General features: G+C 39.6%; 1 protein-coding gene across 1 annotated transcript in view; it reads right to left on the reverse strand.

Annotated features, from left to right (window-relative positions):
* The window catches only part of ELOVL2 (ELOVL fatty acid elongase 2), a 53861-nt gene that overhangs the window by 25937 nt on the left and 6332 nt on the right, over positions 1–21592 (reverse strand). Inside the window, exon 2 of the mRNA XM_054059864.1 lies at positions 1294–1357. Coding sequence (XP_053915839.1) covers positions 1294–1357 — 64 coding nt within the window. The remainder of the gene's footprint in view (positions 1–1293; positions 1358–21592) is intronic.

Genomic DNA, 21592 nt, shown 5'->3' on the forward strand with positions numbered 1-21592 from the left:
GCAGTAGTTCTATGCTTGCAATCCCATTTCTTTGTTAATATTAGAACGCACTATTGTAGAAGCCATTAATAAAACTTATTCTGTTATAATCTTTTCTGCTGCAGTTCCCAAGCTGTTCAGTGTTTCTTCACCAGAAACCTTTCTTTCAAGCTTCACATCCACTGCAGAGAGGATGAAAAAATTTTCGTAGCCACCCAGCCAGCTAAGATAAATTAGATTTTCTTGGTTTTAAGAATGCTACAGCTGTCTTTCCCTTGTTCTCCCAATTAAGCAAGAAATGTTTCTAGGACCTAAAGGATGTCATTATGACAAAATGGGAATACATAAGCATATGTCCATCCACACAGGTAGCAGTTCTGGATTTAAACGCGTGGAAAGACTATTGCTGAAGCTGAATGTTTAAGATCAGTCCTAAGGGAAGCAAGGTGGCCTCACAGAGATCGTCTCTGAAGACTGTCTGCTGCCTAAGCTCCGGTCTTACCCCTTTCCTCTAAATGCTTGGTTCTCTTAGCCCTGACTTTGCTGCTCTGTCCTCACTTTGCTGTAGCCTTTCAATTTCTTTATGCAGTCCTATATTAGGGTATGTTTGGTTTTTTTATTATTACTTGTTTCAGGCCTAAGAAAGTATGAGGCACCTCCAAGGTACAGTTATTCTTGTCCAAACTGTTTTAGAAAGCAAGAATAAGAAGTAGAAAGATGCATCTGTTCTCTCACCCTGTGTATTGGTTTACTGAAATTTTGGACATGATCCTGCTGGGTGCTAAAAGTTCTTCCTTGCTTTTGCTCTGAGCATCCTTCTGAATTAGGCTATTTGATAGGTAACTGGACCAAATAATAACTGGATTATGAATGTGAATCAGTCCCAAAACAGGAATTCTACTTTCAGGAAAATCAATGCTTTCAACTTTTTAGTCTGTATTAGGATGTAAAACTGAAATCCTTTGATATTATCAGAAACAAAGTGCTCTAAAATCTAGTGATTTAAGTTTCAAAAAATTTTAATACTTTCTTTCACCTTCAGTATAATCTGTGATTTATTTTAATTTGCATTACAGATAATATTGTGTCAAACAATCAAAACAAAAATCTTTTCACTTTCTATAAATTCAATGTATTGATAGATTTCCTACAATAATGGTGTGTTCTTGCAAATACTGTGATTTGCCTAGTCCATGTTTTCAATGAGAGATATTCAGATGGAAGATTTTGATTGCTTCTTTTTGTTAGAATATTTTTGAGTGGTAATATGGGTAGGTATTATTTCCTAAAAGGGCTATAAGTGGAGCAGCTTACCTCGAGGTCCAAATATATAGTCTATAAATGCATTTACTTCCTGGTCAAAAGCTTTCAGGTGCTCCTAAAAAATACAAAATGGATATGTGACAAAGTATTATTTCATGGTTCACATAGAGAATATAGTTAAAAAAAAAACCCAATGAACAGGCAAGGAACATGTCATGCTAAAGTATTTCCGAATTACACAATATCATGTCTACTGAAAAAAAACCAAGGCTCTTTAAAAATTAATTTAGGGCAGATTGTGGTCTAGATAACAATAGAAGCCCTGCTACTGGAAACTATCCAAACCAGAACCCTCTGGGAGAGGAAATCAAGGTTTCACAAATGAAAAAGAACAAGTATCACAACAAACCCATCTAAGATGGATGTCATTTTCACTCAAATAAAGGCAGGGGGATTGTTTGTTTTTGTTATGTTTCCTCAATTGAAATAATATTTTGGGGTTTTTTTGTGGAGAGGAGCTGGCAATTCCTTCGGTAAGCTTCACAAAGCTGCCTGGTAGCAACTAGCCTAGTGGCAGTGCATCAGCTGAATATCTTGGTTCTTTACTCTTAAAAAAAGAAACCTTCGGGATGAGCCAACTGAAATTTCTCTAAATCAGACACTGAATTCCTAAAAAAGGTCTGCAGGAGAACCCAGACTTGCAGTGATGAAGTTCAGGCCATGTAGGGAGGGAGGAAGTGGAGTGTGCTGGTTTTGGCAGGGATACAGTTAATTTTCTTCATATTGGGTAGTATTGGCCTGTTTTTTTTTTTTAATTTGTGCTGGAAACAGTATTGATAACAGAGGGATGTTTTAGTTACTGTTGAGCAGTGCTCACACAGAGTAAAGGTCTTTTCTACTTCTCACCCCACCCCACCAGTGGGGGTGCACAAGGAGTTGGGAGGGGACACAGCTGGGACAGCTGACCTCAACAGACCAAAGGGGTATTCCACACCATACGATGTCAAGCTCAGCATATAAAACTGCAAGAATGAGAAGGAAGGGGGGACATTAGTAGTTATGGTGTTTGTCTTCCCAAGTAACTGTTATGTGTGATAGAGCTCTGCTTTCCTGGAGATGGCTGAATACCTGCTTGCCAATGGGAAGTAGTGAAGGAATTCCTTATTTTGCTTTGCTTGCACATGTAGCTTTTGCTTTACATGTTAAACTGTCCTTATCTTAACCCACGAGTTTCATCTCACTTTTACTCTTCCGATTCTCTTCCCCAACCTACCATGGAGGAATAAGGGGGTGGTTGTGTGGTGCTTGGTTGCTGACTGGGGTTAAGCCATGGCAAGAAACAAAGCTGCTAAACTGGCAGGCTTAGAAAGTTTGTGTCTGTTTGTGACTGAGTTGGGAGCTAAGCCACCGTCAACATAGCCCTTCCCTCAGTCAGACGTGATGGCTGCTCCAAACTACTCTTCCCAGACTCCCGTTATGGACAGTGGCTCCTTGCATGCTGATGCCTGGACAACTCTTTACTACAAGCCTGAGGTTAGCAGATCCTCTGCTCCTTCCAACAATGTCCTGCTGTGCTTGATGAATTAATTTCAGCAAGGAGCAAATGCAGGGTTTTCCAGAGCAAGTTCAACTATGCTGATGGAGCAAGAGCAGCCTTGGGAGAAGGACACTGTTATGCTTGTTGGAACAAACTGTGGGATGAGGAAGCAAGAATTCAGTACACACAATTAAGCGCATAGAGCATTGTGACATTGCTTAGATAAGTGTTTTAAACATGTAACCACTAGCTTTTAGAACGAGAAAGTTATTGCTTATTGTGAAACTTTCCTTGCTTGTTGAGAGTAGTGGAAAAGTACTGAAATGTTATGTTAACAGTAAATAGGTGCATGATCAGTGCATGATGTATTAGTTGATTGGTTTATAGGTATACGCTAACAATTGTGGTTGGATATAAGTGTAATAGTTACTATACGATTTGTATCGAGAAGAATATAAAAGGAGTTCGGATGATAATGAAGTTGTCTCACTCTGCATCCCAGAATGAGTCCGTGCAATTACAAAACGCAACAAGCAAATGCAGCCAAGCTGAGGAGAAAGATACAGGGTGATGCTGAGAATCTCCACAGGGCAAGAGACGTCAAGGGCTATGTGAGCCTTTGAATGCCAGATCTCTACAGTAGCCTGGGCTGCGGTCACCATTAGCAGATCTGCCTTGTGAAGAAGTACATTTGCACCCTGTCAGGTCCAGCCCTGTGGGCTGGGTTGTGTTCTGGGCAAGAAGAAGTTCCTGGCACTCCCAAACCCCTTGTGTTTCTTCCCCTCTTAAGTTTTGTTCTTCACTGAACAGGTTGCCCGGAGAAGTTACGGATGCCCCATCCCAGGAAGTGTTCAAGGCCAGGTTGGATGGGGCCTTGGGCAGCCTGATCTGGTGGGAGGTGTCCCTGCCCATGGTAGGGGGCTTGGTACTAGACGATCTTTAAGGTTCAAAAGATTCTATATGTTCAAAATCAGCAGATTATACATGAATATGTGGCAGCATCCCAGACTGTAAAGGTCCATCTCTGCAAGATGTTGCAGTGTTCATCTTATCTTAAAGAAAAACCCAACAAACCCCTTGAAACCAGAAGTACATAGATCTACTTTTAATAAAGAAAAGAGGACTTGCTCTGAAGGACAGAATGAAACTGATGATTCACGACATGAAAAAAAATTCTCATACTTCACAGCACTGATGAAACTAAACTTGCTTTTAGGAAAGGGTGCTGACTATTGCCCCTGGAGAGAGGCATTTTCTCTGTTTCAGACAACTCCTTCAGCAGCCTAAGGATGGATTCTGTCATGGGAGATGGCCACATTTGCAAAAGATCTTGGAACAGGTCCAGAGAAGGGCTACAAAGATGATCAGAGGAATGGATCTCCTGCCCTTCAAGGGCAGGCTGAGAGAGTTGAGGTTGTTCAGCTTGGAGAAGAGAAGGCTCCAAGCAGACTTTATAGTGACCTTCCAGTACCTGGAGGGGCTACAAGAAAGCTGGGGAGGGACTGATTACAAAGGCATGGAGTGATAGGACCAGGGGCAATGGCTATAAACTGAGGATTGGAAGATTTAGACTACAGAGGAAATTCTTCACCATGAGAATCATGAGGCACTGGCACAGGTTGCCCAGGGAAGCTGTGGATGCCCCATCCCTGGAGGTGTTCAAGGATGGGGCCTTGAGCAGCCTGATCCAGTGGGAGGTGTCCCTGCGCAGGGGGGTTGGAACTGAATGAACTTTAAGGTTCCTTCTATGATTCTATGCTCTGCTTCTATTTTTACACCATTGAACTACACAGTTTTTCTGCTGTTTTTTCATGACAAAGGTACTGCCATTTGGGGAATGCCACACTCCTGTTCGTGATGTGCCTACCTGCTGCATTGATTTGAAGCAGAGTTGCTACTGTACCTGATGGCTTTGTGGTTAGACTTAACAGACTGCTTTGGAAAAAATACTTTAATAGATTCAAGTGGCTTGTAGAAATGAGCATGTGAAGCTACTTGTATTACATAAACAAATCTTGTATGTCAAGATAAAATAATAAACCACATTTCTTTTATTTTATAATACTGTAGACAAATCTACGTTGAGTGGAAACCAGGAACTGAATTCTTCTAACAGGTAGATGAAGAATTTAGAACTGTAGAATGATTATTAAGGAGAAAGAGTAAAATGAAGAATTAAAAAATAATAGAATTATAGAATCAAGTTGTGCCAGTTGACCTCTTATACCTGGCAAGGATAAGCAGACAGCATGCTAAGTACATGAGTCAGTTTCAAGTTAAATCTACCTCCTCGTGAATGTGCTTGTGACACAGTGGGAACTTGATGAGAACCCAGCCCTGCTCCAGTGCATCTTAATTAGCACTAGATAATTCAGTGCCAGGTTTGCTTTCATTGGTAATTTGAGAGTAGAAATATTTCTAAGAGGTGCAGCAGAAGAACCAAACATACCTCTTAAGAATGTCCGAGCATTTGCTTCCCTTTCAGCTTTTTTACAGCTTATCTTACTCTACAGGAACAAAAATAGAGCTATACGAGATACAGATTTACAAGGTTGCTAAAGACAATACTTTTTTTTTAATATACCTAATGCTAGTACTAATTATTTAGGAAAAAAAAATTCTTCCTTTAAAAAAGGTAGGTCATTTTGTGTGACTAGTCTTGTCACCTTCCTGTTAACCCTGCTACCAGATACCATAACATATTTTTGGGGTTTAGAACATGTCTTTAATAGTGCCTCTGGGCAGATTAGATGCAAATGTATTGCTCAGCACAATCTGTTGTATTTCAAAGAACAGCAAATAAGCACAGTCTGAACAAAACCATGTACTCAGGCAACTTACTTCTCTCTGACAAATTGCTGTAATAGCTTTTATCAATGAAAGTATTTGAGTTATAAGGCTAAAGATTAACTTGTATTTCATGTTTTCCCTTCTGTTGTACAGGACACTGCTCTGGGCAGTCTGGCAGGATTTTGGACAGATCTGTAGAAGATCTATTTACCTACACCTATGAAAAAGACATTAGGTTACCTGAACTAACCAAATCACCCAAACGGAAAGGTGGGGAAGCAGCATAAAGCCAATGATTATGAAGCAACATAGAACTCTCTACTGAGTTTCAATATTTTTGCAACAGAAATGGAAATAAGTAAATAAGTAGCGTGGTGCGCAGATGTGAATTGCTGTTTTCATGTTGATTGCACTCAAAACATAACTTCAAGATCAGCAAGTATGGAAAAAAAGAATCTCTTTATATTCTATGCTTATATATCTTTCAAAGTGCTGGTCTTCACTGAGAGACCAATGTCTACTGGTTTCCTAATAGTTACAGTGAAAGTAGTATAAGTGATGCAAAAATTTTGTACAAGCAATCTAAATAGTGAAGGTATCAAAATACCTTTGATTTGTCCAAAATAGCTCTGATTTGTCAAAACACCAATAATCTGCCTTTAGGCATTATCTACTGCCCTCTGAAAACACTGCCTCAAGTGATTTAAGTTACCCTTTATATAGCTATGAAAAACGGGCTACCTGTATCAAGTATAAACATGAAAAACTCCTTTCTTTTACAGAAGCAAGTGGGTGCTTATACCTGTCAGCTATCATTCCCAGGGACAATCTTCAAAAGTCCCCCAACTACTACATTAGTGAATCAATACTGCAGTCTAGAAACAAGGAGTTTATAGTCTTAGCAACTTGTTTGATCTTTTGGGACCAGGACCAATGGGCCTGGGAGCCCACTGAAAGTCCTAGGTCCTAGTGGCTGCAGTCCCAAACCCTTCAGAAGAATTTTCCCACAGGCATGTGGGTCTCCATAACCCATGTGAGTCTAAGAATGAATATTCTAAAATGAAAGGCTCCCTGAAATTCAGAAGCGGTGGTACCAGGCATTTCTGAGCTGGAATGAGGAGCTCATATTCAAAATGCCTTTCACATGCATAAAGTAGTGTTAGTAAACAACAACTATTAAAAGACAAACTATTAAAAGCAATTATTAAATATACACATACACGCTGATGTCTGTTTGTGAGTCTTTTTGTTTGATTATGTGGATTTTAAGTGGCTTTCTGAAATAAACTTCCTACAGATGAGTAAATTGCATTCAATCGTACTATCTGGAAACCTTTTGTATTAGTGATTTATTCCATGCAAAAGCCTTGGATGTCATTCAGTATCTCAAAAATCCAAGATATTTTATTGCTCATTCTTACACAGCTATGTAGGAATTATAATACTCTGTACAGGAAGAGCTCTCATTTCAGGCTTCAAACCAAAACAGAAACAGGTGCCAGCCTCTGCTCTCCAATACAGCTCCTAGAAGTAAATGTGATTTTTTAAATCAACTTGATACAAAATACATATGTTAACTGTATAGTGATTTTTATTGTTCAGAGGGCAACTTTTCCCTAATTCCCAAGAAATTAAGGAGTGATTAAGGAGTACTGGAATTAATCTGACTTTATCAGCATGTTTAAAGAAACTCAATTTTGCACGTATTTGAATACACAAATATTAAGGAAGCATGGGAAAACTGTAGTGTTGGCTCTAGAATGACTGAAATGGGGACCAAATGAAACAAAAGGATGTCAAAATTAAATCTCAGGACTGTGGCATAACTGCTCATAGAATTTACTTTTTAATTGCTTGGAGCATTTGAATTTAATCTGGAAAAAAGACATAAAATGAGGGACAATTTTTGATCAACAGTTTGTTGACCGAAAATCTGATCAACAGACTGTTTCAGACTATCTCAGATTTTTGTCATCTTTATCTTCTATGATTTGTATCTGTAGGGGAAATATGTGTATAATTATCCCCATAAGAAATGCCTTCTTTACAGATTAATACACACAAACAGCAGGGAAAGATGCAGCTAAAGGCAGAAAGGTGAACCAGAGGCTGCTATGTATTAAGTGACTATAACAAGGGGGATATTCAACAAAGCTACGATAGGGCATGCAAAAGTTGATAATAAAACTGCTGCTTTATGTAATTGATCATAAATATAAGGAACTAGCTGCTAGATAATCTCACTAAAAGTAGGAACAAGCTGGAGTGACCTAATGAGAGAGACAACCAGCTGGGGATGAGACTGCTGCTACTCCACATGGATGCACAGGGAGGGAGGGGAAAAAGAATTAAAAAATAGGTAAAAGGGACATTATCTTACTTTTTTTTTTAGCATCTCAGATTAATAACTTCAAGAGACAGAAACTGGACTCGTTATTTAACATGGTAATTTCTGTGTCCCGTGTTGTGGGACATTCCTTCAACCCTACTGGCTGACCAAGATTAGGGGCTAGCTACAGCCCAAAGCCTCAATCAGTAGAGCTACATTGCCATTGCTCCTAGGAGATGCATAACCCTCTGACTGTGGTAAACTGGGCTGGCTAAAGGGCCCTTTTGCGATTGTAAAATGGATCCACACGAGGTGCTTTGGCTAGCGTAGCAATCTCACTGTCTGAATCCTTCCCAAAGAGCCGCATTGCGAAGCCAGCAGAATTTTGTAATGGAATCTGCCCTACAAAGGCACATTATTTGGTGTGACAGAAGTGACTGATGCTAAGCAGTACTGCAGCAAGGGAAGTTCTGATAGTGGTCTGGGTCCAGTGAGGTGCCCATATAATATACGAACAGTGCTTGGTAATGCTCCTATTTTGTGGAAATAAGCTAATAAGAAGAACTACTGATTACTCTACCTAAAGATACAGTCATTCTTCTAGAGTTCCAAGAAAAGAGAGAGCTGTATCTTTAATTTGGAAGAGCAAGATATGCAATGCATTTTAATTTAATGCAAAAATGTCTGAAAAATATGGCCTGGTAAAAAAAGAAAATGAAGGTTGTTCCAGCTTTAGCAAAGAAAATGAAAAATGAATGGTCTTCATATGTTGTTTTTCTCTTCCTATTGCCTTTCTTCTAAAGGCTTTCACAATAAACTGTAGGCACCCCAGAAAAGAAAGATGTTATTGTGGTCAGTAAATTATTTTTAAAATGTCAAAAGCAGCTTTGAGGGTAACAGAGAATAACGCTGCATATAATTGAGAAACACATCATATTTCTAAAAGACTTACTTAAGAGCAACGTTTGTTTGAAAGCAATTTATTTGAGTTTCAATATTTTTCAACCACATTATATTTTATTCCTATTATCTTCTCGTACTATGTAATTAACGCTCCAATCCACTGCTAAAGCTTGCAAGAATATGTACAAATGTCTGGACATTTCCCAGTTGATATTACCAAATTCAGCACTTTTTGTGACAAAAAAGGCAATATCTTTGCAACTGAGGGTTATTTTTGCAGGTATTTGCAAATTACCAACTGCAGGTTGGCAACCTGGTGAGGCTGGTAGCTTGCAGGCCTGTCTGTTATCTGACAGTCAGTTAGCCGGGGAGCTGATTCATCAAAGAGGCTGGTTTTGTCTAGCGGGGATTGGGAACAGCTGTTTGAACAGTGATTACAGCCAAAAGTGCTGAACAACTTCTCCTGTGCTGATTCAATTACTGCAGAGAAAGCTGAATTGATGATTGCGTTAGAGAGTGTGAAAAGACAAGGGGAAGGTGGCTGTAAAGAAAAGGGAGGCTCACAGATTTTTGTTTCAGTAGCTGTTCAGTTTACACTACCTACACGAAAATGCTGTGTTTTCAGTGGTTTCATTGATAAGAAGATCAGCTAGCAATTTCTGATATGAAAAATGAATGGAAGGATGTAAAGTTTGGTAAGCATGGAAAGACACAGCCAGATGTAGCCCTTTCTGGTTTTATATTCAGCAGTTAGTGTGTTTGGGCTGCTTAGGTCGCTTGACTTTGAACAATAGAAAATATTTTTTTCCTGAAATATATAATTTCTCATCTGTCTGATGTTCTTGTAATTTTGAAGTGAGAGCATTTGTGTCTAAAGTTTCTCTTATTTTATTGCTATTTGGAGAAACTCACCGTGTGGTTTAGCAGTGTGTGCAGAAAAGTGGTAGGTTGCCAGCAATATCTACACCAAGCCTGGAACAGAACGTTTGACTTGCCTGAGCTAACAGGAGCAAGCTAGAACAAGATACTTAAACATGAAAACTGAATTTCTTCAATTTCATCTTTAGTGCTGCATTCTCTCTTCTTGAACATATCTTGCAAGGAAGAGCTAAATCTTCAAAGGGATCTGGGGTGCAGTGTTGTGGTGCATGGTATTGAGGTGTCTTGATGAGCTCCTTGGTCCCAAGTGAGATGTCCAAGCTGTGTACACAAGGTACAAGACCTGGGTACCTGGTCCTTGCACTGTGCAAACAGAAGGGTTTGGAGAGAGTATGGGAACTGCCTTTCTGAAGGGTGGTACCTAAGCAGCTGGCTGCCTCCCTCTGCTTCCAACTTAAAGCTAGCAATTGTCTCTGGAACTTGGTACACAAGTCTTACCCTTGCAAACACAGCCAAGAAAAGAAAGTGGCACCCCTGTATAAGCAGCAGCCAGTGAACCAGGTGCTTCTGTGATATGGTTCTGTGACACTGGTGTTTGCAGCTGCCCTCTGTCTAATCTATCAGTGAGCTTTCAGCTTCTAACCTCCATCTGCCTTAAGCCTTAGACTAGAAGTTAACTCTAGAATTGAATTTTCTTGATTTCTTCTACTGCAGCTGTTGTCTCCCTAAGAAATACTTAAGTATATGTCTGAGCAGGGACTAGAATCCAGACATTGAAATGAATTACTTCAGTTCTGATTTTTCTCCTTTCTTTTAACGCTAGGGATGGCTGACTATACTCAGAAATTTAGGACTATGCTCACAAGCAGCCCAAGTGATTAGGGAAATCAGATCAGAAATCAGAAAAAGATGTGCTGTGTTGTAAGGAAAGGTGAGGCTCATCCACTACTTTGTCCCATCAGTTGCTCCCCGAGTGTTCTGCAACAGTATTTCACAGTGCATTTTCTTCATTATTTCACATCATTTCAAGCTCATACTCAATATTAAAACAGCTGATTGCCACAGTTCAGCATAAATCTTTCCTCTTGATAATATCACTCTGTTCTTTGGGGAGTTAGAAACTGGTCTTTTGGCTAATGTGCACCTAAACCAAATTTCCCTGTAGTCTCCATGTAACTCTGGTGAATAACACCACTATTACACAGTTCCATTTGTGCTGACAGTACATTTTGTGTGTGTCTTTTACCTTCAACCTGGGCTGGAATACTAAAGCAATAGGAACTGTGGATCCAGAAAACATCTCCCCTTATTGCCCAGAGTGGAGAAACAGCAGAGTCTCAAACTCTTAAACCAACAGCCCATGTAGACAGAAAAGAGTAAGGACAGGAGGGACTTAACATAGACTTGCTCTGAGTTAATTCCAGTTTCTGCTAAAGCAGCTAGTAGCAGAAAACCAACCTCGTTCTTTGATAACTGTTCCTGTGTTATATTCAGTATTTTAAACAGAAGTGTTTTTCTTCTGGTGAAAGAGATGCAGATGACTTTGTGGCTTGAAGTCCACTTCAAACTTCCACGTCCTCCTCTGTGAAGTGTGAGTTTCTGTGGCCTAGATAAAAGCCAGAGGACATGGCTCTCTTAACAACCCTCTACTCACGTGTCTTATGGCTCTTGGGGTGTTATTCACGGAAAGCATCTAAGAGAAATGGTAGCCTATCATGCCACTTGTGTGGCACTTGTACTCCCTCACACCAAGGAAGCAGAACTCTTTGTTGAGCTTGCTCACTGCCTCCCAAAACAGTATGCCTTGTGCAAGGGGCTCCTTTTCTTCATGTGGCCTGAAATGGGTGCCTGATGGAATTTGCTGTTGATAGCGATGCGCCTTCATCACTGAGTTTAATACAAATGGCACCATGTGTTAGGAGCGCACTGGGGTGCTGGCAGCAGAAGAGGGCTTAGTGATGGGAGAAACTGCATGTTTCCTGGTCTCCTTTGGGAGTTTTCATCAACTCTTAAATCAATCATAGTGGAAAAATACACATGCCGAACTGTGCAGCATTCCTTCTGGTGGGGGAGTTCGAAACACAGCAACAACCACAGGCTCCAGGTTCACATGCTGAATGATAACAGAAAATTAGCAGGACATAATACAACCAAGTTGAGCACACATCTCTCTCAGAGGCTCAACACCTTTGATTTCTGCACAACAGAGACCTGTTGCTACTGATGGTTACTGATGAATCTGCCCTTTCTGGGATTCATCTCTGATAGAGCAAGAAGGAAAACATCTCTTGGGTTTGTCTTCCCTGCCTGCAGCAGCTGGTCCTGGAGCAGGAAAGGGGACACACCTGATTCAGGAGGTTTCTGTGCTCCAGGCAAGGCTTCAGCTGGTCACGTCAGGCTGAGACCAACCCAAGAGACAAACTATGCTTGGTCTTTCACACAACATTCCTGCACTGTGAACTGTAATCCATCTCATCCTTATCAAAACCTGCAATATCCCCCCTCAGTGCTGACTTTTTCCTTAATTTTTACAGGCGTGAATCCATAGGCAACCCTTGCTCCTCTAAAACAAAAGTTTATGGAATGATAGTTTTCTTAATCATAAAGTAGTTTTGGGAAATGCACTAGATTATAAACCAATTTAATGAATGGAAATAAAAATAAATACACCTTTTAAAAAATTGTCATATAAAATGAAGCTCAAACTGTAAAAGCTTTGTGTGTGCTTTCATTCTCTCTTCCTCACTTAAAAAAAAATACTCTGCTTTTTTTTTTTTTTCCTTCCCCTCCAAAAGACTGGGTTAAAACTCTTGATACGATAAGGCCTCACAAACGGTCATAGTTCTTGTGTCTCTCTGGAAATGCTACGTTCTAGCTGTAGTGAAGTAGAATAGCGAGTTCTGCCTTGTACTGCTCAATTTATACAAACACATGAAGAAAATGCAAAACCCGGTATGTATTGCTTTAAGACAGTTATATTTGCAGAGTGAGTTGTGCAGCATTTTACTTGGTGTAAAACTCCTGAAACCAGGCTGCCTGGGTTTGGGGGTGGCTGTCAGAAGTGGGCACTTTGTGAGCACCTGAGTTCTGCATGACAGGCGTTTACAGCCGGGACAGTCTGGAGAAACGCTCTTGTCTCAAGCTTTATCAGCTGATGACTGATGTGCAGCCATAGGAAATGGAAGTTCGAGCTGATTTTCAGCTGAGAAGCCACCCCAGGCATTTCACTGCTGGAGAAATGGCACTAATACTTAGGCTCCTTCTACTTTCAGATTTTTAGTTTTGTTTAACAAGAGTTCTTTTTTCACTTGTTTTTTTAAATCCTGCTCAGTGCTACGCACCCTTATCCCACACATGGGAATAAGGAAATAAGTGGAGCATTATCTTCGTTATAGCTTCTGCCAGGATGCAAATCAGGTTGAAATACCATCAACACCAGAGGTGAGTAAGCCCTAAGGGGCAGAACAATTGACATGGTAAGTATGTAAGCTATTTCAGACATCAGCCTTTGTTTCTGGACTCTGCAGCCTCCTAGGAGTCATAGAAAATATTAATTTCTCACATAAAAGAAGGTAAGTCTTATTTTTCCAGCAATGCTACTGTCAGATCATATATCATCGTGAGATAAACTGCTTTTGCAAAATTAATCAGCTGTTTGGTTTTTTTAAGTATGAGGAAAAGGAATTTGAAAGGTTTATGCACTACAGTTGCGTGGGTTAGAATGAAAGTGATTTAAGAACCTATTAATATTTACTTGGTTTCCCAAAATCCATTCATAATTTAACTACTTGAAAGCATTCAGCCCATCACACATTTTTCATTGTTTTATCTTGTAAAAGGCTGAGTGTCGCATTGTCTTCAGGATGAAAAATTCCCTTTCTGGAATCACTGCTTGCAGAATTTCCCTTCTACAATCTCCAAACTTTTTGTGCTCTGTTCTTTACAATCATATTAAGTAATCTCTAAAATAATACGTGGCAATCACAGTGAACAAAATAGAACTCATCTGGCCTTAAAAAAAGGGCAGAAATAAAGGATGGCTGCTGTGGCCCAATTTGCGATATGTATCAGTGGCATACACTCCCAAGAACCGTAGCTTTATAATCCCTCCCATTGCTTGTTACCAGAATTTCAAAATGAAACTGTCACCAAAGCAGATCAGTACAATCCTTTTAAAAGTAATCCCGCTCAATTCTACCTGCTACACAGGGGAACATCAGCTTAACTTGTAATTAATGAAGATTTCTCTAGAGAGACCTCAGATGTGGCCTGTCAGTTCCCAAGAAAATGGTAGCAATTATTGACCTCATTTTTCCTTTGCTCTAACAATCAGATTTAAAATGACAGTATGATTTGAGACAGAGCATAACTCCCGTCAGTGATGATGTGATAAGACTGTATGACTATGAGGGAATAAACAAAAAGGAAATTATTCCAAATTGAAAGAGTTGATAAAAATTCTGCCTCCTTCTAGTAGTCTGAGTGAATAAATCACTTTCTCAGGCAAAGCAACAATCCTTGGGAAGTGGTCCTGGCAAAGAACCTCAATGAGTTTTTTTTAGAGAGGTTAATTCTGTTACGGCTCCTTCTTTCCTGGTCTGTTCAACTCTTTTTGACTTTACAAAGTGCTGGGAAGGCAGAGCAGTATCAGAATTAATTTTACATCAGCAATATGAAAGCCTGCACAGTTTGATGTACCTGCTTCCAAACAATTAGACATGGTAAAGATGCCTAACCAAACCACGTAACGAAGAAGCAGTGTATCACTTCTCATTATAGAAGAGCGAGACAGCCAGCTGCACTTTGAGAAGCATGGGAAAATAATTCTACCAGAGCAAGGGAAGGTAATTACCCTTTTAAGGCTTTGGATTTACCAGATGATTTGCGTTTGGAGTAGAATATTCCTCAAAGATGTGCCTGGGTATATAGTGTCTTCCCAACACATGCCATGTATGCAACGACACAGTTTCTATAGTAAAAACCTTGCAACCTAAATTTAGAGATACAGAATGAATAAACAAGATGGGGACAGGATGCAAATGAAGTGGTAGGGGAGAATTACAGCAACAACTTTAGAAGGCAGCTCCAGTTTTCTCAGTATGCCATATCTTGATAATTCTGTTTTCCTTGCTATTTGCAAACAGATTTTGCTGCTGCCGAGAAGCTGATTTCATAAGTTGGTATAAGGCATGCAGGGCTTTATTTAGTACTTAGTGTACATCCAGGGCCACTTTTCTGGAGAAAGGAATAAAGACAAACAGACAACATGTCCTTTTAGTACTATGAAAATCTCTTGATTTTCTACTATAATAAACTTCAAGATTTAAGATGAATAGATCCTAAGCCTCTGCACAGGATCTCATGGCTTATTGGACAATGAACCTTAAAAAAAAGCCCCACACAACCCCAAAAGCAAGAGCTCTGGTTTTCCCACAATCCTGGCAGTGCTGTAAGACAAAGTGCACTCTATGCTAGAGAAGTAGGTTTCTTGGTTGCCGTCCCAGATGTCTGCAACATAACACTATGTCCTCATGGCTGGAATTAATGTGCAAGGGACTGCCTACCCCTCCCGTTACAGGCAGGGAGGATCAAAAAGGATTTTCTAAAGTGTGTTCCCTGACTAGGGCTCCCCCCAAATGAACAGCTTTGTCTGACTTTCTTAAACAGCTCATACTAGTGCTGTTGGGCACTTGCCTACTAGGGGAGCACAAGACAGGAGTATTTGAAAACCCATGTAGGTATGATTTCTAGTTCCTCTGGGCTGGCATAAAAGCAGAAACTAGTCAGAAACTTAGCTTGTAAAATATTAACTGTTAACTAATTAATTCCTTAATTAGGACTTTTCCTTACAATGCTAATTCTGTGTGTGGATACACGTTTGCTAAGGGAAACAGTGGTAGAAAATTGAATACAGACGGTAAAGCATGTTAAAAAAAAAAAAGACTCTGAGAGCTGCTGGCAAAACTGACACCTTATATACTCTGTGATTAATACCTGTTTTCAAACCAAACCAATAACTGATTCACCTAGTCAGGCTTCTAATATATGTAATGTTAAAGCTACTGTATATAAGAAAATTAATGAAATGCAGCACACTTTATTTGCATCACTTAATTGTGTACTGTATTTACAGTCAATGTATTATGAATTTCTGAAGTTCAATGCTATTAATTTTGTGTTCTTAAAGTATCTTAAAATTGCCATAGCTACTGAATGTGTACACAAGAATTTTTTAAGTATAAAATCTTCTGGAAGCAAATAGACAATTATAGCCTAGGATACCTTAGTTTTTCAGAAATAAATAATGGCCCTGAAAATACTTTCATTGTCATGAGCAAAACCATATCCCGTTAATGCAGTTATTAAACTGCCTAAGCTCTTTATAAACATAAATAAAAACCAAATCGGAGCTAGAGAGCTGTTGCATTGGAGGTACACCGTGCAAGTTGCTACGCTGGCTGGAGAGCTGGGCTCCTGTGCACCAGCTTCTCAACTGTGCTTCCCTTGGGCTAGGAACATCACCGCAGCTCTCACAGCAGTGCCGGTTGTAAAAAAAACCAAACCGCTGCTTTTCTGTTAAAGTGACTTTAGTTAATCTAAACTATCCAAACAGGAGCTCTTTGGCAACTAGGCTTGTCCCGAGTAATATAAGTTTCGTAAAGCTCATGTGAGGAGCTGTGCAGGACAGTGACCTGCAGGAAAATGATGGTGCTGTGTGGCCTGGAGCGGTAATCTCATTTACTGGCACAGCTGGAACAGAATCAGACGTTCACATCCTTGTTGGCTTTTGTAGCAACTACTTCAGTGTAGATCCTCCAAGCTGAAGTCCTTCTGTACTGCATTTTCACTAAGCTAAAACACTAAATTCTTGTTTTCATAAATTTACATGCTGTAGAACTTAAAGTCACGCTTTCACTGCCACAGTAAAACTAGAATTATATTGTAAAAGAATACCTGTAAACTAAGATGATTACTGAGTTCTGTAAAGTCAGAAAGCCCAGAAAGATCAAAAGATCAAACCCACAAAAACATACCTATAATAATGCCTGTTGGTTTGCTTTGTTTCCCAAACCCTCTAATGAATGTCTTGTTTAATCCTCATGTAAATCATAGCATCATAGAATAGTCTGGGTTGGAAGGGACCTTAAAGATCATCCAGTTCCAAACCCCCTTCCATGGGCAGGGACACCTCCCACTAGATCAGGCTGTCCAATGCCCCAACCAGCCTGGCCTTTAACACCTCCAGGGATGGGGCAGCCACAACTTCCCTGGGCAACCTGTGCCAGTGCCTCACCACTCTCATTGTGAAGAACTTCCTCCTAATATCTGATCTAAATCTTCCCCCTTCCAATTTAAAGCCATTGCCCCTTGTCCTATCACTACATGCCCTTGAAAAAAGTCCCTCCCCATCTTTCTTGTAGCCCCCTTCAGGTACTGGAAGGCCACTATAAGGTCTCCCTGGATCCTTCTTTTCTCCATGCCGAACAACCACAACTCTTCTCAGCCTCTCAAACCTACTGAAATCAATTCTGCCCAGCTGTATTTCCTTTGTGGACAATTGTACATATAAACATTTAGTTAAACTGGGCTAACCACCTTCCAAAAGGCAGAATGTGTCAAAGTCAACTCTGATATATACCCTGTGTAACCTGTTCAAGTTACTGAATCATACACGTTATAAACCAGGACATATTCCCATTCCCTTGCCACATGGGAATGGACCTGGAAGAAGCAGGAGATTTACAAGATGGCAGTTTTCGTTGCATAATTAGGACCCAACACATACGGGTAGATGCTATGCTGGCTGATGAAGGGACCAGTAAACTCCACGCGGGTGCAATGGGCTGCTTGTCTAGACTCATCAGACCCACTGGCAGGAGTGGTGTCCTTGTATTTTAATTCCTCTTCAAAACTTGGAACGAAGAATCTGGCAAAGTAGCTTAGTGCTGCAGGTTAATGTGTGCATGCATTTTCTCTGTTTCTCTCCATTCAGAGACTGGTAAGATAGGTCACATTGCATTCTGCTTTAGCCACATCCTTAAGAGTAACAACACTCAGTCTACAGATTTGTTTTGTTTTTACAGTTCAGGTGAAGGAAGTCCACTTACGTTTATTAGCCCATTAGAGAAATGGATTTTTCCTGTTTTGCAATTGTTTGCTACACCATTTCTTGCGTAGTCGCTGCCCAAATGCATGGACCCTTTCCTGAACTAGTTATAGGGACATAAGTAGAAAAAGGGGAAGGAAAAATATGGAAGAGGAGGAGGTGTTTTTAGCATGCTGCTGTGGATTACAGAATCCAAATCCAAGCCTCTAAGGTTTCAGCCTTAATCTTCCAACACATGCAAAGCCTTTCAATTTTACTTTGAGGTCATTACCCATGCACAAAATGCTCTAACTGCTGTGTGAGAAATGCAGGTACAAAACTCGGGACAGGAAGTTTTTTCAATTAGTTAAGACTCTAATTCACTCTGGGAAAATAACTGAGGTTTTAGGTTAGAATATCCACTTACAAAATCTAAAATCTGTACATTACATGTCAAATCACACAGATTTCAAGTTTATGACTTTTAATAAACATTTATCTTCTAATTTATTGTTCTGATGCTAGATTTCTCTGCTGGTTTAAAGAACAAAATGAAACCAGAAAAATTCTAAAGGATGAGCGTGTCACAATATCTAATATTGTGGAAAGAAAGCACAGCTAGGAGACATTCACTGCGTAAGTGCTATGCTGGTCTTGCAATACATTTTGTGCTTTCTTGATTATGTCTTGTTAGAAGACTGGCTTCCTTGGTAGAGGCTTTTCACACAGCTCGCTTCATTGTTCAAGGAGATCATCCGATAGGATCAGCCTAAGCTGACCTGTAAAATCAAGTGCCATCAAAGCTGGGAATTTCCATGTGACATCACATCTACGTGAGAACACTCCATCTCAGTGACTGTCACACCCATGGTGGACAGATATTTGACAAGAGGAATGCAGAGTTGCTGGCAAGGTCAACTTGAACTGTCCAAGATCTGATATACATCACAGGCACCGATCAGATACCTCTTTCCAGAAAAAGAATATCCTCGTGAGCTCAAGTTTCCAAAAAGTGAAGCTGATGCTCCAAGCCTCTTTAGTTTTACTACTGTTTCAAAGAAGAAGCATCACTTCTTACTTTGCATAAAATGTGTGTTGTTGGGAATAACTGTTTGGAGAGACAACAATTTTTTTCAAGTAAATGTAATAAATACAGTTGTTTTACAGGACAAGTTAGAAATAGCATTGATAGCACTGGCAGCTGATTAAGTATCACTGCAGATAGCCCTAAAGACAGATAAAATGGGAAGCTTCTATCCTCAAAGAAAAAAAAAATTAAGGAAAAACTAAGTAGTAGGTGCAGAATAATTATTTGCCAGCAAAACATGTTGTCTGACGGAAGTGGCAAAGTTAATGATGACAAATCAACTTATTTAATATCATAGAGGATTAAAGCATTACAGAAAAAAAGCAGCAACAAGAGACTTTCCCCTGGAAAAACAAACTAACTACAGCAAGAAAAATACATCTCTATTTAAGTCTGTATGATCTTAAAATGTGGTGTGGGAACAAATGTGCGATAGCCATAAGAGTGAAGTAGGCAAGGAAACTTCAAGAAATGCAAGTATTCCTAGTTTTTAACAAAACCTATCTACTGTAAATTATTTCTTCTAGAAAGATGCTAAGAAAGACACCAGAAGGTGTCTCAACATGTCCTTTAGTACTTTTGCCAGCTAGGTCTAAGCATTGTTATTTGAGGGCTCTAATTGAATGCTTCCTTTGTTCTGACTACGCACATTTCTCCTTTGTAATTTAGACTTGGTTACTGGCAGTATTAACTTGGAGCTGTGATCTACTGAATACTGAACAAAGCACATCCCAACCTGGCTTATTCAGTCAAGTGCAAGATCATTTCAGGTAACAAATTGTCAAACCTCTTCTAATTCTGGATTGACAAATGAAGCATCATAGGTGTTCAACGACCTCACTTTGCTTTCTGCAACATAGATGCCCATGTTACAGTGAGAGTTTTGCATTTAGCTCAATATTGTTATTTACATGACATTTATTTATTGTTATTTACATGACACTATTTCAACAATATACTATCTTCTTCATTTAAATAATCACCTTATAGCATCCAATGAGAACTCCTGAGAATGGTATCTGCTTCAGCGTCTTATCAATGCCTTTCAAATTTGCAGGAGGGGGAGGACAATTTGAGGGGTGGGAGGACACCTTCATAAGAGACACAGGAGCACATGAACCCCTTTTGCTGAATTTTGTTGAAGCCTAGGGAATTGGCACGGGTTTCTGTTTTCAACTGGTCTGGATGTTCCTTATCCTCCTAAGCGCTCAGGAGCTGTTGAGTATTTTTGAGAACCTGCAGCACATATACTAAGTTTCAGTGACCTCTAAGGTTTAATGAGCCAGAATTTTGAAATACTTAATACTTACACACCCTTAAACTCACGAAAATACACCTAGAGGCAAAATGGGGTAGACCTGTATTGTTTCTCCCTTCTAAACCTGTCCTTGTGACGTTGTTTTTTGGCTTGACTTTTAACTTTGCACCTTTTCATCAAAACACTTTCTGGTCTGAATTCTGCCATCTCCCAAAGGTGTCCAGCAAACAGAAGGAAATTACTTCCTGCTTGATGAAAAATAAATTATTTTGTCAAAAAAAAATGTGTATTAAATGTAGTCCTGAAGGGACATTTCAGTGATATTCAGTGATACAGACATAACGAAATAACATTATGATGGTAGTTTAGTGAATGGAAAAGGGGAAAAAAGTGGTGTTTTTTTTTCTCCAGGGTAGGCTATTGTGGATATTTTTGAGTTTTCCTTTTAGTTATTGTAAGCAAGGTAGCTGTCATCTAGACTTCAACCTTTCAAGTTTTTTTGCAGGTAGTGTTAAAAAGCAGGCTTATGAAGTCTCCAGCAGTAAGGAAGAAATAACTGCATTAAAACCATAATGGATTTCAATATTGATTTTCACTGAAATGGAGACCTACTAGTATTTTACAGAGGAATAAAGCTAAATGCTACCTTTCCTATTTCCTTGCACAAATTGCCTGTTTTTGAGCCAAATTTCAAATGGGTTTCAGCACCAAGAAATCACAAGCTGTATCTCAGCTTTCAAAAGGCAGCATGAACAGCCCGTGATGCTTTTGACACATATCAGAGAAAAGAAAAAAAAGTCTTAGAAAGGATAATGTAACTAACCTTCTGCTAGAAAAAAAAGCTTTGGAAATTGAAGAGAATGCCATAAAACTAGAAACATGGTATACTTTGACTTGTCTGGTGTTGGGGTTGGACTGATTCTTTGCTACCTTCTCACGGCTTTTAATCATCAAGCTTCCAGATAAGGCCAGTATTTAAAGAGGCAAAATTTCCAACAGTGGTTTTGAGGGTGCATTCAGAGTCTTCCAATACCTTTTCAATGGGAAGACCTGATTTTTGGGAGGAGATTTGGATTTCTTAAGTTAACTCTCATAAAATAACGTGTCTGGTCTTTGGAGAGTGACAATAACTGCTGAAATCAAAGCCACCTGTACACTGATAGGCTCAAAGACATCTATCATTTCTGCTTTCAGCAGCAGTAGAAGGTGGGAGGAAGAAAGGAATTTACAAACACTGTGCTACTCTGCACTGGTTTTGATATGCTTTTTTCTGAAATCTTTTATTTTTGTTTTTTTTCTCCATTAACTTGAAATGATGAGGCTTTTGTCTTGCTTCACACGTAGCTTTCTGTCAGTATTAAAAGATACATCTCAGAAAGGAGTCTAATCAAGACTCTTATGTAAAAAGGGCTGATTTTAAGATTTTAAGCCACAGTTCAGTCTCTGATGTAGCAGCAAAGTGACTGTAATGCTACTCCAGG

Source organism: Cuculus canorus, chromosome 2 (genome assembly GCF_017976375.1).
Source record: "Cuculus canorus isolate bCucCan1 chromosome 2, bCucCan1.pri, whole genome shotgun sequence".
Taxonomy (NCBI): Eukaryota; Metazoa; Chordata; class Aves; order Cuculiformes; family Cuculidae; genus Cuculus; species Cuculus canorus.